This window comes from Diorhabda carinulata, chromosome 3 (genome assembly GCF_026250575.1).
Source record: "Diorhabda carinulata isolate Delta chromosome 3, icDioCari1.1, whole genome shotgun sequence".
NCBI lineage: Eukaryota > Metazoa > Arthropoda > Insecta > Coleoptera > Chrysomelidae > Diorhabda > Diorhabda carinulata.
In genome coordinates, this window is record NC_079462.1 from 10250455 (window position 1) to 10265634 (window position 15180).

General features: G+C 31.7%; 1 protein-coding gene across 1 annotated transcript; it reads right to left on the reverse strand.

Moving 5' to 3' along the window:
• Window positions 1-4198: 4198 nt before the first annotated feature.
• LOC130891488 (piggyBac transposable element-derived protein 3-like) lies at window positions 4199-6019 on the reverse strand. The gene has a single exon (XM_057796277.1). It carries the CDS (start codon window positions 6017-6019, stop codon window positions 4199-4201), a length of 1821 nt encoding a protein of 606 aa, XP_057652260.1.
• Window positions 6020-15180: the final 9161 nt, after the last annotated feature.

The window sequence follows — 15180 nt, forward strand, 5'->3', positions numbered from 1 at the left end:
ATTTGTTTGTCAGTACTGCTCGAAACGATCAGGAAAACTAATCGCAGAAGGCAAATAATTCTCCACCACGACAATAGTCCTTTTTTGTGCATCCAATGATTTCTAATCTTGAAATATTTTGCCAGATCAACGTTTATCTACACTCAATGCATCGTCAAAAGTGTATTGATATTAATGGAGAATATTTTGACAAACAATAAAGCCATATCCTATTATAAATATTTGTTTATATTTGTCTATCCAAATCTCAAGTAGCCATCCTCGTTTAATCATTGCCCACACATTTGCCTTTTCTAAAAGGCCCTACTTCAACCAGTGTGGATAGTCATTCATATAAAATCTTTAGCTTTATTGATTTGCCTCGTTATGTATCATAAATGTAGATTCATCGGGCATCCTTTATCGTAATGTCGTTTGCGTAACTAGTTGATCCATAATTTACATACCGTAATTGTAATGATGCAAGTTATGTACCCCAATGTAAATAACCTCTTTTAGCCAAACTGATTCATTGAAATAAGCTATACAATTTCTACTTGGAAATCAATATTTCAAATACATACTCTTCAGACTTGATATTAGGTCTTTCACATTTGACACTTACTATATATGAAATATTTACTTTTACTTTGAGGCGATTTCACTTGGTTCTAAAATTGTATCATATAAACCATTAAATATTTTCAATTCAGTTCTGCAAACATGAACACTTTTTCCTAGACCACATTTGAATCCGGGACCCTTAGTTGGACTGGACGGAGATAATAGTTATTGTAGTTATGTAAGAAAATTTTCCAACAAAAAAAACCATAAGAATAATTAGTAGTCGTGGATAAAATATAGTATTCTACTCACGTATGAAAAGTTTTTAATCACTCGGTAATTGAATCCACTTGCTAGCTATCGTTGACAAGCTATTATATAATCACGAGAAGTATACTATCTACTCCTATATGGTCTAATTTTTCCTCAAAATGAAAATGTATACAAATTGTCCAATATGCACAATATGCACAATTTTATAATACTGTCATTCAAAAAATCAACAATGACTTTTATATTATTTTTATGTGTCAAAAAATTGTAAATGGAAATAACATTCGACGGGTTCAAAGATGAAAAAATAGTATTTCAACTATTGAATTCATCCCAAATCACATATCAATATCGAACAAAAATATTGGTTAGGAATTTCATTTTTTTTTAAGCAAGTCATAGTCAAGTTATGAACATATACGTTCTAGTTTGAATTTTAAAGAATTTTACCTCAATTCAACCCGCCAGTTGATTATTTATTTTAATTTCGCTAAATTATGGATACAATTGGTTATGATGTCATTAATTTATAATACGGCATAACTACGTATACTAAAACGACCAGCACCATCACGTGTTTATTGAAGAAGTTTCTGTCTGGAGTCTGTGTGTGTGGGCAGGTATCCCTGCGGAAGGTCTCGGGGATCATTACTTTTTTGAGGGTCACCTGACAAGTGGAAATGCTCAAAGATTCACTTGGACAAATGGACAACGATCCAACACTCACGAATATCTATTGTTTCTTGCAGGACGAAGCTAGGTAAAATTGTGATTCAAACAATGGCAATATACAAAAGAAATTTTTAACCTTAGTGAATGTCGTAATTTATATTGTCTTTTTAATTTAAGAAACTTAATTGAAGCTAAAAGTTGGAGCTTGTATAGTTGCTCTGATTCTTAATAACGCTCTTACTTTGAGTCTTTTTTTTGTGATGGAGGTAACCGAATGAAGTACCGAGCTCCCTCAGTTTTGTTTATTTTAAGCAGGCATCATGATAAGAATAATCATAAAGTTGAAGATTGAAGGCTTAAAAGAGGTAATATTGTGATTCAAAGAAAGACAATATCCACAAGAAAATTCTAACGTTAATGAATGCCGTGATTTATATCGAATTTTGACCTTAAGAAAAGACTACTCAGAATTTAAATATAAGCAAGCTTCATAGCTTCTCATAAAACTATCATTCTTTGAAGAAATGATGCAGATATTTTTGATGATGAGATAGACATGAGCCCAACTCTAGATCATGTTTTTCTCGCTAATGTTTCAAATTTATACTTGAATTTTCTGAGAAACAGTGCTCCTGAAACCTCACAAAATCTTGTTTAGTTTGGTTTTCAGAGTATTTTCTGGAAAATAATACATTGATTAAAATATCCATTTTTTTCAATAACATCGTCTTTATAAATTTATTCACTTATGAAATAACTTTGTTCATAAAATTAATGGAGCAAGTGATTACAATATTGCAAATGCTCATAAGTATATTACTCGAGTGGCAAATGTCATCGTAATTGGAGGCTGATTGGAATATTAATATTACATTGTTCATGTTTCCATATGATTTAAGTCGAACGATCTTTATACTGTTATCTAAGGTGAACTTATAAATAATGAAATGGCCATTTATATAAAAATTAGGAAAAAACTCTCGATTTGTATAGAAACCCATATTAATTTCCTTTCATTATTATTAATTGGAATAAATAATCTACTCACTTCTGGAGTCTTTTCTACTCAGTTAATTATAAATTTATGCCTAACTAACTTTGTTTATGCACCATATAACAAAGTTACATTTACTCTAATTGTCAGTAATTTGAATTACAAATAGGCAATAAAAGCGAAGTAAATCAACAGCATGAGCATCAAAGACAAGTCATAATATTTGAATCTATACACCTACCATTTGTTTGTGAAAATTATGGAAAAGTTATCATCAATCTCTATCAACACTCCACAGTACGATAAAATTTGTTTGAGTCGATGTCCATATAGCTGAACTGAAACCTGAGTTTGAAATTATTATTTTGTTTTCATATTTTCATATTTATGTATACAATTTCTATTCGTGAGTTAATTAATAAGCACTGTCCCTTACATTATTAATTTATTTGAATACTATACACTATACTAGGATCAGCAAATCTACCAATGGTCCCAGAACCCATTGTAGGTGTAGCCAAAAGTGTTGCTATTACATATCTCAGCAGTCTGCTCGTAACGCAAAATTAGTAAATGTGGATAGAAATACCTGGCACATGTAGATAGACCTTTTGCCTTCTTTCCCAAACAACTGCTCCACTTGAACACATACAAAATTTTACATGACTTGCATTTCAGCCGTAAAAGGTCATCTAAGAAATATCATTAGAAATATGCTTAAGGAAATTAAATACAAATATAAAGTATAAATAAGAACACTTACGTCGGTGTATGTACATTAAATTTATCGTGTAATTTATCAATAAGCTGAATAACAACAAATTACGTGACTAATTATACTACTGAAGACATTTTGTATGATTGCAATTGGTCTTCAAAAAAGTGACTACATTTTTTTGTGTTGAACTTGGGTTTTTATATTTGAATGGCAGTTAAGAAAAATGCAATCTCTACTGACTTTTCTTCATTCGGATGAGGTTGTCTTAGATTCCTAATTGGGGAAACTCTGTATGGTAGATCCAACTTGGACCTAATAGAATCGTTATGTCTGATTTTGTTGCATCTACAAAAATCTCTAGTCGAGTTAGCACAATCAATTTTGCTATGCCTGTCAATTGTTATTTTTTCTGAATAAATTTGAGATGTATCAATATTATGAAAAACGTTAGAATTTATAGACAAGGAATTTCCATAAAAGTTACATAAACAAGTAAAATAGAGTCTCGTGTTGATTTTGTTCAACCATTTTTAAATGCTTGTTAGTCCAAATTCAATTGCAAAAGGCATGTGACTCACTGGCTGCAAGTTGCTGAAACCTGCTTTAAGGTAATAATACTGATAATAAAAGACTATGGATTGTACTTTTTCAACAAATAGAGCATGCATCATTCAATTTAATAAAAGGATGTCCTAAATATGGATTGACTCCAAACAATACTGTTCTTAACCCAGATATGCCTGAATTTTTTTTTTGTTTTTATTTTGTTCTTTCTTATTGTAAGTAGTTGTTTTTATGTCTCTGAAACATAATCATTTGGAAATTTTCGATTCCCATCTGTAGTTTTTTCAAAAATGACTGTCCTTTTAGAAGGACTGTAGGCACTTGAATACTATAATTTCATTTTCTATAAAAGTAAAATTTTATTTAAAACAAAGTAACATAAATTTATTCAAAAAATGTATAGAAAAAAAATAAAGTTTTTAGATTTCTAGATTTTAGATTTCTTTCACATGGTAAGGCTTAAAACATACAACATGTAATGCAGCATCACACTTCTCACACTTGGTGGAGACTTTTTTGTGGCACATGCGACACCTGGTTTGCTTCCCTTGTGTCACAATTAAGTGATCAATACGATCATATCTCATCTCACAGTTATGTGATTGTGACAACTTCGATCTCTTCGCAAATTTTCGTTGGTTTCCTTCTAAAATGGTCATGACTATTCTCCTTCGAAATCCTAGATGATCCAGTTTTCCATTTTGTTCCCTGTGAAGTTGCCATGCATTTTGAACCGCAAGATCTAACATGTGAAATATAAGAGGAATGTACCACTTCTTTCCTCTCAAACCTATTCTGTAGAGACTTATATTTTGATCTGCCCTGTCAACGCCTCCCATATATTTGTTATAAGTAAATATATTATGAGGTTGGTCTACCTTAATTTTCTTTTTTTCTTTGAGAGAATAACGACTAACTGAATGAATAGAGTGAACAGGCAAGGCATTGGATGCTAAAGTGACAACGTTATTGTCATGCCATTTAACAACTACAGTGTTTTCTTCGTTAGTTTTGTATTCAATAAAACCTCTACTTTTTTTCTTGAACTGGGATTTATTTGCCAGTGGACAATTTGACGTGCGATTTTCTCTTATGGTTCCTGTTATCTTCAAATTTCTTCTAGTCATTTCACTCAGAAGTGGTATAGTCGTAAAAAAATTGTCGCAAAAAATGTGATAGGGAAAGCTTTGAATTGAATTGATTATGTCGGTATATTGCAGAATCACAGATGGTCCTAAACCCAGTTCCTTATAACAGGGCTTTATTTCTGATTTGGCACCTTGGTACGGCTCTACCCAAATAACATACCCTTTGCTGGTACAACCTGTCCATAATTTGTACCCATAACGTATAGGTTTACCACGTATGAATTGCTTACAGCCATGGCGACCATAATAAGGCACCATGGCTTCATCCACACTGTGATTTTCAGTTACTGGTGCATACTGTTGGAATAAACTGTTCATTTTATTTATCAATAATCGTACTTTGGCAAATCTGTCTGTCTTGTCTAAATTCGTGTTATCACAGCAATGTAAATTACTGAAAATATACTCAAAACGATCTCTAGATAACGAATTTATAACAAGCTGATTTTGCGTGTCAGAAGAATTTTCCCAATACATTCTACGTCTGGGTAATTTTTGATAACCAGACAGTAGTAGGATGGCGAAAAAATTTTTCATTTCTTCTTTTGTTATGTTTCCAACCCTATTTTTGCTTGTAGCGTACATATTAGAATAGTAGACAAATAAATCTATAACTTCGTCACCCCAAAATAACGAAAACAATTCAATACCCGAATTTTCATTTTGAACAATTTGTGGTTTTGGAACTTCTATATTATTAGGTGTTAAGTCTTGGTTTCTCCAAGCATAATTTTTCTTAACATATATATGTTGGGAGTTTTTCAGAAGACGTTTTACATCCGACAGTGGCAGATTTTCTTCATTATCATCACTACCTGAATCGCTTGGTAAAGAAATATTAACATTTTCTTCAACATTAGGTTCAAAAATTTCTGCCTCGGCTAGAAGTTGCGATCCAGGCAAATTGTTAATATCTAAATGATCTTCATCGCCTGAATCTTCATCAGTAACTTCCTCGCAAGAATTTTTGGGCGGCATAATTGTAAGCGATATTTCGTCATCAACTTCATTGTGATCATCTTCTTCAATGATTTGCAATAGTTCATTCAGAGTGAGACCCCTGTAAAAGAATATCGGTTTGCCTACTGTCCTTCCAGAAGTACACATGATTTTTCTGATACTGATTGATTAAAAACGGTTCTTTTTATAAGCAAGCTGCATCAGCTAAAACCTGATACATACATTTACATGCATGTTCAACGAAAACTAAAAATAGAATAAAACAAAGTCCTCAAAAACTTACCCAACTAAGCGGAAAGGTAAAGGTTCGTCCATCACAAATTGTTTTACCACGTGCTCAATAAAACAATAAACTTCCACTGATTTTGTAAAAGAAATTTCAAGAATAATGTTTGGGGTGACATTTGGTCAAGCGACATCTAGATTCAAATAACTGTATCTCAAAAAATTTAACAAAGATTCCTGTAATATTCAGTGTCCTTTTGGTAGGACAGTAGGCAAATCTGAGTTAAAAAAAATTGTGAATTGTGTTATTCATCATAAAACCAGTATACTTCCACTATTTTACCGTTCTTCAAGTGGAGATTTGAGTATATTTCTGGATAAAATTTTTAATGTTTTGTGGAATATTCATAAACGTACTCTTTGACAGATGCAAACCAATTAAAAACTATGTAATATACTGAAAAATTTGAGCATTGTATTAGTTGTCTGCCCACCATTTAACTACCATAATTAATCACACTTTTTTATTGCAATTATATGCGTTATTGATAACGGTAATCTTAATTTAAAAGTTCTAGGGAATGTATCATTATTATGAATTGGGCTTAATTTTGTGATATGTATAAAATCTCGATAATGCAATCGAGTTATTTACAACTTGTTTGTTGTCTAGTGTCATCTAGTATCAAATTAAAAGACTTAAATCACTTGAATAGCCGATACCCTGATTGCGGTATATATTTGGGAAAACCAAACATGAAGGCGTAATAGTATCATAGGAACAAAGTATTAACTTCCGTTATTAGGAATAAAATAACAAGTAAGAGTTATCTAAGGAAGAAGGTAGGTCTAAGGCGAATAATTAAATTAATAAAGACTGTATACTGCATGATAACGCATCAAAAGCATCATCCCATCATAAAGTATGATATTTTCAATGGTGAACGTACTATGCGAAATCGTCATATGACATACCGTGAGATTGGGGGACACTTTGGTATTAGCTCCACCTGCATAAATTATTGCATGAACATTTGGCTATCAAAAAAATTTGTTCGCATTCGATACTGCAATTTGACAATCACCCAAAAAAAGTTCAAATCGATAGACAAAATGATGATGATGATGAGATAATTTAATCGCGTTGCTTCAAGAAATGTCTAGAAGATCGTGAGCGGCGACGGATCATTTACCACCTCGACAATGCAAGCTCTCACATATCACTTCAAAAAAAAAACGTTTTTACACAGACATAACATTGAATTGATGGTTCATCCGCCGTACAGTTCTTGTTGTGCACCTAATAATCCAATAATCCCGCAGATTTGGAGGTACCTCAATCGGAATGTTAAAAATACTACGACAATTGGTTCAAACGCATGCATAAGTGTCTTGATCTTTGTGGATAATATAATAAAATGCCACATGCAATTATGAATATGAAAACAAGTGAACGATGAAATACAATAGCCTCTACATTTTCTCAGTATTGCTTTTGAAAGCTGGATATTATCATTTGTTTTCCCCACATTCTTAAACTAGGTTTTGAATATTTCTTAATCATCGAGGACGATTATTATCAATACCTACGTTTGTTTTGATGCTCTAGGTACCCACGACTGCAATTGGAATCAAATAGCCAATGCTCTTTTCCAAGATGTTGGCGATAGATGATTATTTATTAGAAAACATGAATCCGGGTCTTTATAACTAAAGATTCAGATATGAGAAACCTTTTCGTTGATATCAAGAGAAGTAGAGACTAATTGATCGAAAACTTTTGTTCTATAATTGACCTGTTGTGAGGGATAACAATTATAATAAGCTATGTATGAGTTAGAGATATAATCTAAAAGACTGGAATCCAAGTTTAGTCGTTGAAGAAACGATACATTTTTAGGTAGAGGATTGTTTCATTTGTCAATTGTCATATTTATCTCTTAACTGTTATATGAATTGTATGGAATATTCATAACCAAATTGCATGTATCAATGAAAGGAGTGTGATCAACTGTAAAAATGGGCATGAATAAATTTATTATTTGGAGTAAGTAACTGTTAACACATTGTAATTTTTTTTGTGATAATCTAAAATTATTTGATATTAGAATAGAACGAAAATCTGCTGAAAAATGGAAAATATTAACTTTGAGAGGGTATAATGCACTATTGGAATATTTTCCAAAATAACCAAAAACAAATATCTAGATACAGATTCACTTACATAATGAGGAATTTTCAAGATATTTAAAAAGTAAAAGCAATTCATTATTGTTTTCTAAACAGATAAAAAAGAGTCATACAAGAGACAAACAATTCAACACGCTAATCAATATACAACACATTCTACATAAAATTTCCAGGACTACAGCATCCAGTCACAATATAAAACAACAGTGATTGATGAATTACGGAAAAAAAATTGTTCACGAACAAAGCGTGGACGACCCAGAACGTTTTATGGACTTTTGTAAGCATATGAAGGTGTAACCGTTCATAGACAAGATTTTTGATAGCACCAAGTATAGAATCTTACTGGATGTTAGGAGCCCATATTCAGTATCTTTGAAAGAATAACATCAGAGCGAGAATTATTGGCAACAGAGTTATCAGCGATTCCTCTAGTGCAAAATATCAAGAAACATTACCAGAACGAATCCATTTAATTCTGACTGGTAATAAGATAAATCTGCCAACAAATTTAGGAATTGGAAAATAGGATCCGTCAGAAAATTAACACCCTTCGTAAAAATGGCTTGTCAATAAATGAGAGAGCCTCAGTTTGAGTAACCCATTAAAATCTTTTTATATATGGTATAATTTTTCTTCATATGATCAAGTCATTAGAAACTTTTTCACTGGATGTTTTTGCCTAAACCTTCTCTAGGGGGAAAGTTTGAGGTTACCTAATAACCGCATAGTCTATGTTTTATCATTATTTCACATATTTGTTTATTTGTTCATGTTTTTTCAGTTCTTTTATTTTCATTACTCTTTATTCTATTCAATTTTCACGATCATTCCCATATTTTTTGAAATATCTCTGGAAAAAATATTATTACTCTCAAAACTCTCAACATAATAGTATCAAACATTCGAAATCAAAAGTTTAAAAATACTAACTAAAGCTAACAACATGACCAGACCATCACCACTAAATTGTTGCTTCATATTCAATTAATGCTTCTGTTTCAAGTAATTACGAACACAACTGCTATAAATATATTATAAGAACTATCATTTTGATGTTAATTTCCTGATTAAAACTAAACATTTTATCATCAACTTTTTGCCGATGAACTTAAATTGCGTTGTTTGTTATCCCCCTGTCAATAATATAAGAACCATGTTTATTATTCTTATTATACTGAGTACCCCCAAATATTTCTAAAATCTCATCCAAGTATCTTCTCATAACACTAAATGTCTGTTCCAGGACCATATATAGTTTATAAATTTTATATTTAACTAATGTGTCATAACGTCAATTGGGTCCTATTCCACTTTATCTTTCTCAATGTATTTCATCTCCTAGCCTATTATTCAAAATTATGTAACATTTTATGAACTCAATTTGGAATGGTTATTCCTCTTTAGCTGGATTCCTTTCTTCTTCTTCTCATACCGTCTTCTCATTGAAGGTTGGCATCCACGTTTTTGAATGCGTCTCTGTCCCTCGCTATATGAAACAATTCTACAACGCTGAGATTTGTCCATTCTCTTGTCGTTGCGTAAGATGTGTCCTATGTGTAAGATGTTTTTCTTATCTTTATTATTGGTACCATCTTTCTTAAGCGACCAATGCGTCTTCGATGTTGGTGCTTATGTCGGTATCTTCAGGATGCATCTAAAGAGCCACATCTCAAATGCTTCAAGTTTTTTGATCATTTGAGCTGTCAAGGTCCAAGTTTTCACTCCGTACAGCAGTACTGACCACACATAACATTCATAATATATTCTGACGTGGAGGTTTATATTTCTTCCGTTCCTTACGAATATTAATTTTTATTACTGTTTTTTCGTTAACTCTATATTTGTTTCACTAATTTCAAAATAATATTCTTCAACCTTGCTTTCGTTTTGTCTATTGGTTCTATATTGGTTTCATCCGTGTCTGACGAATTATTATCTTCTAACTTTCTCTGCGCCTTTCTACTGGTACACTTTTTCTCAAATGGGATTGCTTACAGTCTTGTTTTATGTTCATGTTGCTAGCAGGTTATTGATATGACTACCATTTTCGTGTTTTATTAGTTATTTCTCCTTTTCTCATAATGATAAATAATTTGAAATTGTCTCAGTTACAATATGAATTTTTCCATTCTACTTTTATCCATTGTATTTATTTTTCCTATCATCTTCACTACTTTTCTTCTATGTATCTCTCATATTTCAAGTTAACTACATTTATATAATTCATTCATAAAGACATTGATGTATCATTTTGATGGAAATTGGATTCAGAAACTAATGATTTTGGTTACTCAGAATATAATATAGCAGTTACTTCATAGTTTCCCCGGATTAAGGAATGAAATATTTACGATTCGACCAAATACGAGTATTCTAATATATCCTGTTGAATTTATTTTATTACTCCATTCCCTTGAGTTAATTACCGCTGAATAATTTAAAATGCAATCACAGAGTAGTCGTTAAATGGAATAGTTGGAAGAAGGCATAAAATTGATTCGCTAGATGGCATTATTTTAAGATTATTAAGGTACTTTGGATCGAATATGATTATTTTAAGCACTTTATAGAATCATAAGTAATTTGAAAAATTTTTGTTACATTATACAAAAAGGGAATTGTAATTCATTGTTGGTATGTTGTAAGAGACAGTGCCAAACGTGAGTAGCAAATGAAAGTAGGTAATAAATAAACACTACCACTTATAATGATTTGCTCACCATATTCTTCTTTCTATTCAGCACTCTTCGGTAATTCAATCAGATTCAGGTCAAAAATATTTTCTCTAAAATTATTTCTATATCATCAATTCACTTAATTCATGAAGTATGGCATTATGCCGATTGTAAGTTTATTTGCATTCAAAAGAATCTAGGTAATAGACCTATGTATATGTCTTTCAAAAACAAACCCTTTTAACGGCGACTTGATCATCATGTGAGTACCTACACAGAACTACAATTCGTCACTAATAACGACATTTCGCCATCACGCAATTCTGTCATAGTACCACAGTTATCTGCACCAGTTCAAACGTTCAGAACAATGATACACAGTCAGAGGATACACTAATCTTTCACAGTGTGAAAAGAGAACAAAGAACCGAATGGAGTGATAGAGTGTAAGCCAAGTAATAGGTCTACTTGTCTCTCCAAACTATTAGTCAGCAATTTGACTTGAGGTAGCTCAAAATTTTTCACCAGCAATTTGCGTGAATCGCATGTCTTGATAATGAATGGTACACCTTGGCTAAACAATTGGTTTCTTAGTGCTCCTCTACCTTCTTGTTCCTACACATGTTTAGTCACAATTGCAGTACAGTTAACGTAATGAACAATATATTACTCGTGTCCAATACTATCTATTTTGAAATTGTTGACATCGTTATCATTTTCAAGCTGTTTAGGATAAATAACACAAGTTAATGGTAGCTAATAATATCTAAAGTTTTACGATTTCATTAAGATTCTTCGGAAGCAAAGTTCAAATTACAATTTTTTCGAATAATCTGAGATCGGACATTCATATTGTGTTTACAGATTCAAATATCGAAATGGTGCAGATGAAAATCGATGTCTACAAATCATTTCTATATTAATAACACTGCATTACTGCGTATATTTAGAGGCTTCATAGCAGCGTGTCAATTTTCGGAGCATGTCTAGCTCAAATGGTTCGTATCTTATCATGATATGGTTCAGATCGAATGTGTGACTGATAAAATCTAAATTAAATTAAGAAATTAGAAGCCTTCAACAACCATTTTCCAACCTGGAACCTATACGTAGTTTCGTGGAAAAAATAATATCTTTTGGATTTTTTTGCTAAGTATAAAAATTTTTAACAGCTGGAAATAATAATATTATCACACAGAGACAAATATTTTGTGCTATCTGCAGAGAGTGCTAGATAAGTTTGATATCTGAGTAGTTTTTGTTAATCTTGAATTTGCTATTTTCAGAAATAAGGAGATTACGTCTGCTGATTGCAGCTTAATCGTCCTTGATCCGATGACAAATGTGATTTCTGTGATATATAAGAAGTTGACGATGATCAGTAAATTGTAAGCGTTGTAGCTGGAGATGAAACATGACAATCACGTACAACATTTACTGTTACAGGCAACACTATTTGGTCTTATACATTACCAATTCAACATAAAACTCGAAATAAGGACGAATAATTCGAATACAGACTATCCAACAGATCTGTGGGAGTTAACTTATTATCCATTATAATGATCTGCGATATATGGACAATTCACCACCAGCTTTTAAAAAACTAACAAAGTGTTTTATAGACGATGAACAATTCAATCCATAGTTCAGAAAGTGAACTAAATTGACACAGTACGTATAATCAAAGCCCATATAGTATAGGATTGAAATATAGTGAATTTGAAAGGAAATTTATATCTATTGTAAGGTCCAATTCACATCAGCATATCAACAATTGACCTTGAAATAAATCGACATAAAAGATCAGTGGACGATTTAGGTGAATATTATAAGTAATCCGAAAAGAATATTCCATTAGATAACTTTTTCACTACTATGCCTTGACAAAAGAATTTATTTCATTGTGTACATAGAACTTTAGGAAAAAAGTGAATAATATAATCGAGTGCTAGCATCTGAAGATCTTGGAGAAGTATTTAAATACTCAATTTTTATTCCGTGACAAAGTATCTGCAAGTATTATCCCGCTGTTGTGCTACTAAGTACGATGCACTCAGTGCAGAAATGAGAAGCAAAGACATAGTATAAACCAGACATTATGTAGGGTTTTTACGAAAAAATACTTTGGATCGGGTGCTTGCACCTTACAAAACCTACTTGGAGTCTTACCAAAGTCTACTAGTATTTTTAAAATATTTTGGATATCACCAATTTCGCAAGCTATATCTTTTTTAATGACAATAAAAAGTCAAATTGGTCCAAATTATTTTTGTTATAAGCAGGTGAAGATTTATGTATGGTATCGACTAAATCTTGATAGCAAAATATTCCAATTAAGAGACATTTCACCTTTCGCATACCGACCAAAAGTATTTATGAAAAACCCATAGACATATTTGTTTTCAGGATGTCTATAAAAAACGACAGACAACGCAAAAATCAGATGGATAATGTAATAAACCATTTTGCAATGAGCATTTAAAAGAAAAAAATATGACATGCTTTCAAGAATAAATTTAATATATCACTATTTTTGTATAATTCATGAAATGTTTCATAATATTTTTTAGTGGAAGTTGGATAACAAATAATAGGATCTACTGTATTTAATAATTTTTCGTTAAATGGATCGTAAGAATGCGCATTAACCAAATACCCGGATATTAATATGACGGTTGTTACGCTGAAATTTCAAACTAATCGTCAAAATAGTTTCCAGCATTCAAATTTGTTTACGGAGCATTGGGAGGCCTTGCAGATGACACAAAATGTATATCGGTATGTCGGTGACATTTCCATGATTTATTTCTCTCCATTGAGTACAAACATATCAATCCCAATAAATACCTTGGAATTCTAGAAATTATATTTTTGTAATAGTCCTTGAGTAATAATAAGTTAAGGGCTTTGTGTATGCGAAGATTTGCCATATATACTTTTATGTTTCATGGTTTGAAGGCTACGAGTACATACCGCTGGACGAAAGTTGCTTGTGCCTTCCAATACTTCTATGAATAATTTTCTCTTTTGTTTATATATAGCTAGATATGGGAAGGTTTTCTAAAATTTACATGATGTCATCAATTCTGAGTTACTCTTCTCATTGAAACGTTGTCACGTTATGGTTTTGATATATATGTCAATATATGGATGCGTTTTGCTTAGTACCCGATGAGAGTAAGAAGTATTTGTTGTTTTAGATAAAGTAATATTTGTGAGCTTTTTAATATACCTACTAGTTAACTTTTAACGTTAACTTTAATCTAATATTATGTTGCCATAAATTGAGCAAATTGATAACAAAGTTCCTAACAATTTCCAATACTATAGTAAATTCGATTTGTTTTTTTTTAAATGAGTACCGACATTCCGAAGTTTTCAATGGCAATCACAAATTTTCCTACTGCAATATAGGTTTTTCTTTTATTATTGTCCTGTATTTGTCCTAGTTAATAGTTTTGTAGACAAATATTTCATCCGTAATAGATTGTGAGAATTTGTGTTTGGTAAATATTGGGTACAGGTCAGAATTTAATTAAGTCACAGTCACATAATTCAGTTATATTGTCACTGTTTCTCTATCTATATATTCAATATTTATATTGAATATGAATATATTTGAATATAAAGAGGCATTGGAAGTCAGTAATGAGGATACTACAAATTGTCTCTGGATCTAAGCATAAAATTACCATTTTTATTAGTATGGTCTGCACAAGTGACTCATTATTGTGGGTGTTCAGCGTCGTCGAGATTATTTTGAATGAATCAATTCAATTGTTGTAGCTGAAATTCGCAAGGAAGCTGAGAGAGTGAGAGTTGAAGGTTAAAGATTCACAAATTAAATCAAATGGTATATCAGGAGGACCGGTGGTATCTATTTAATGATAGAATGAAACTACATGTCTTATTTTGTCTTGGAGCTATCAATGAGCGATGGTACCAAGTGTCGGCTACCCTTGTAACTAACATTCGTGAATACAACAGGCTAGATGAAACATTGTTCATAAATCAGTATATTTGAATTAATTATATTGGAACCACAACGGAGTGAGCAAAAATACAGAAGAGGTTTACTCAAGCAGTTGGTATTCGCCAGCGCACAGTAAAAAAATATAATGAAGCAGATGTGAACAAATTGATGATATCATTTTGCGGAGAATTATTCAAAATTGATTAAGCCATGGTGAGTATTCTCAGGTAGATAGTTAT

Excerpts from the sequence above, each read along its gene's own strand:
- LOC130891488 (XM_057796277.1), bottom strand. The coding sequence starts at position 6,019 with ATGTGTACTTCTGGAAGGACAGTAGGCAAACCGATATTCTTTTACAGG.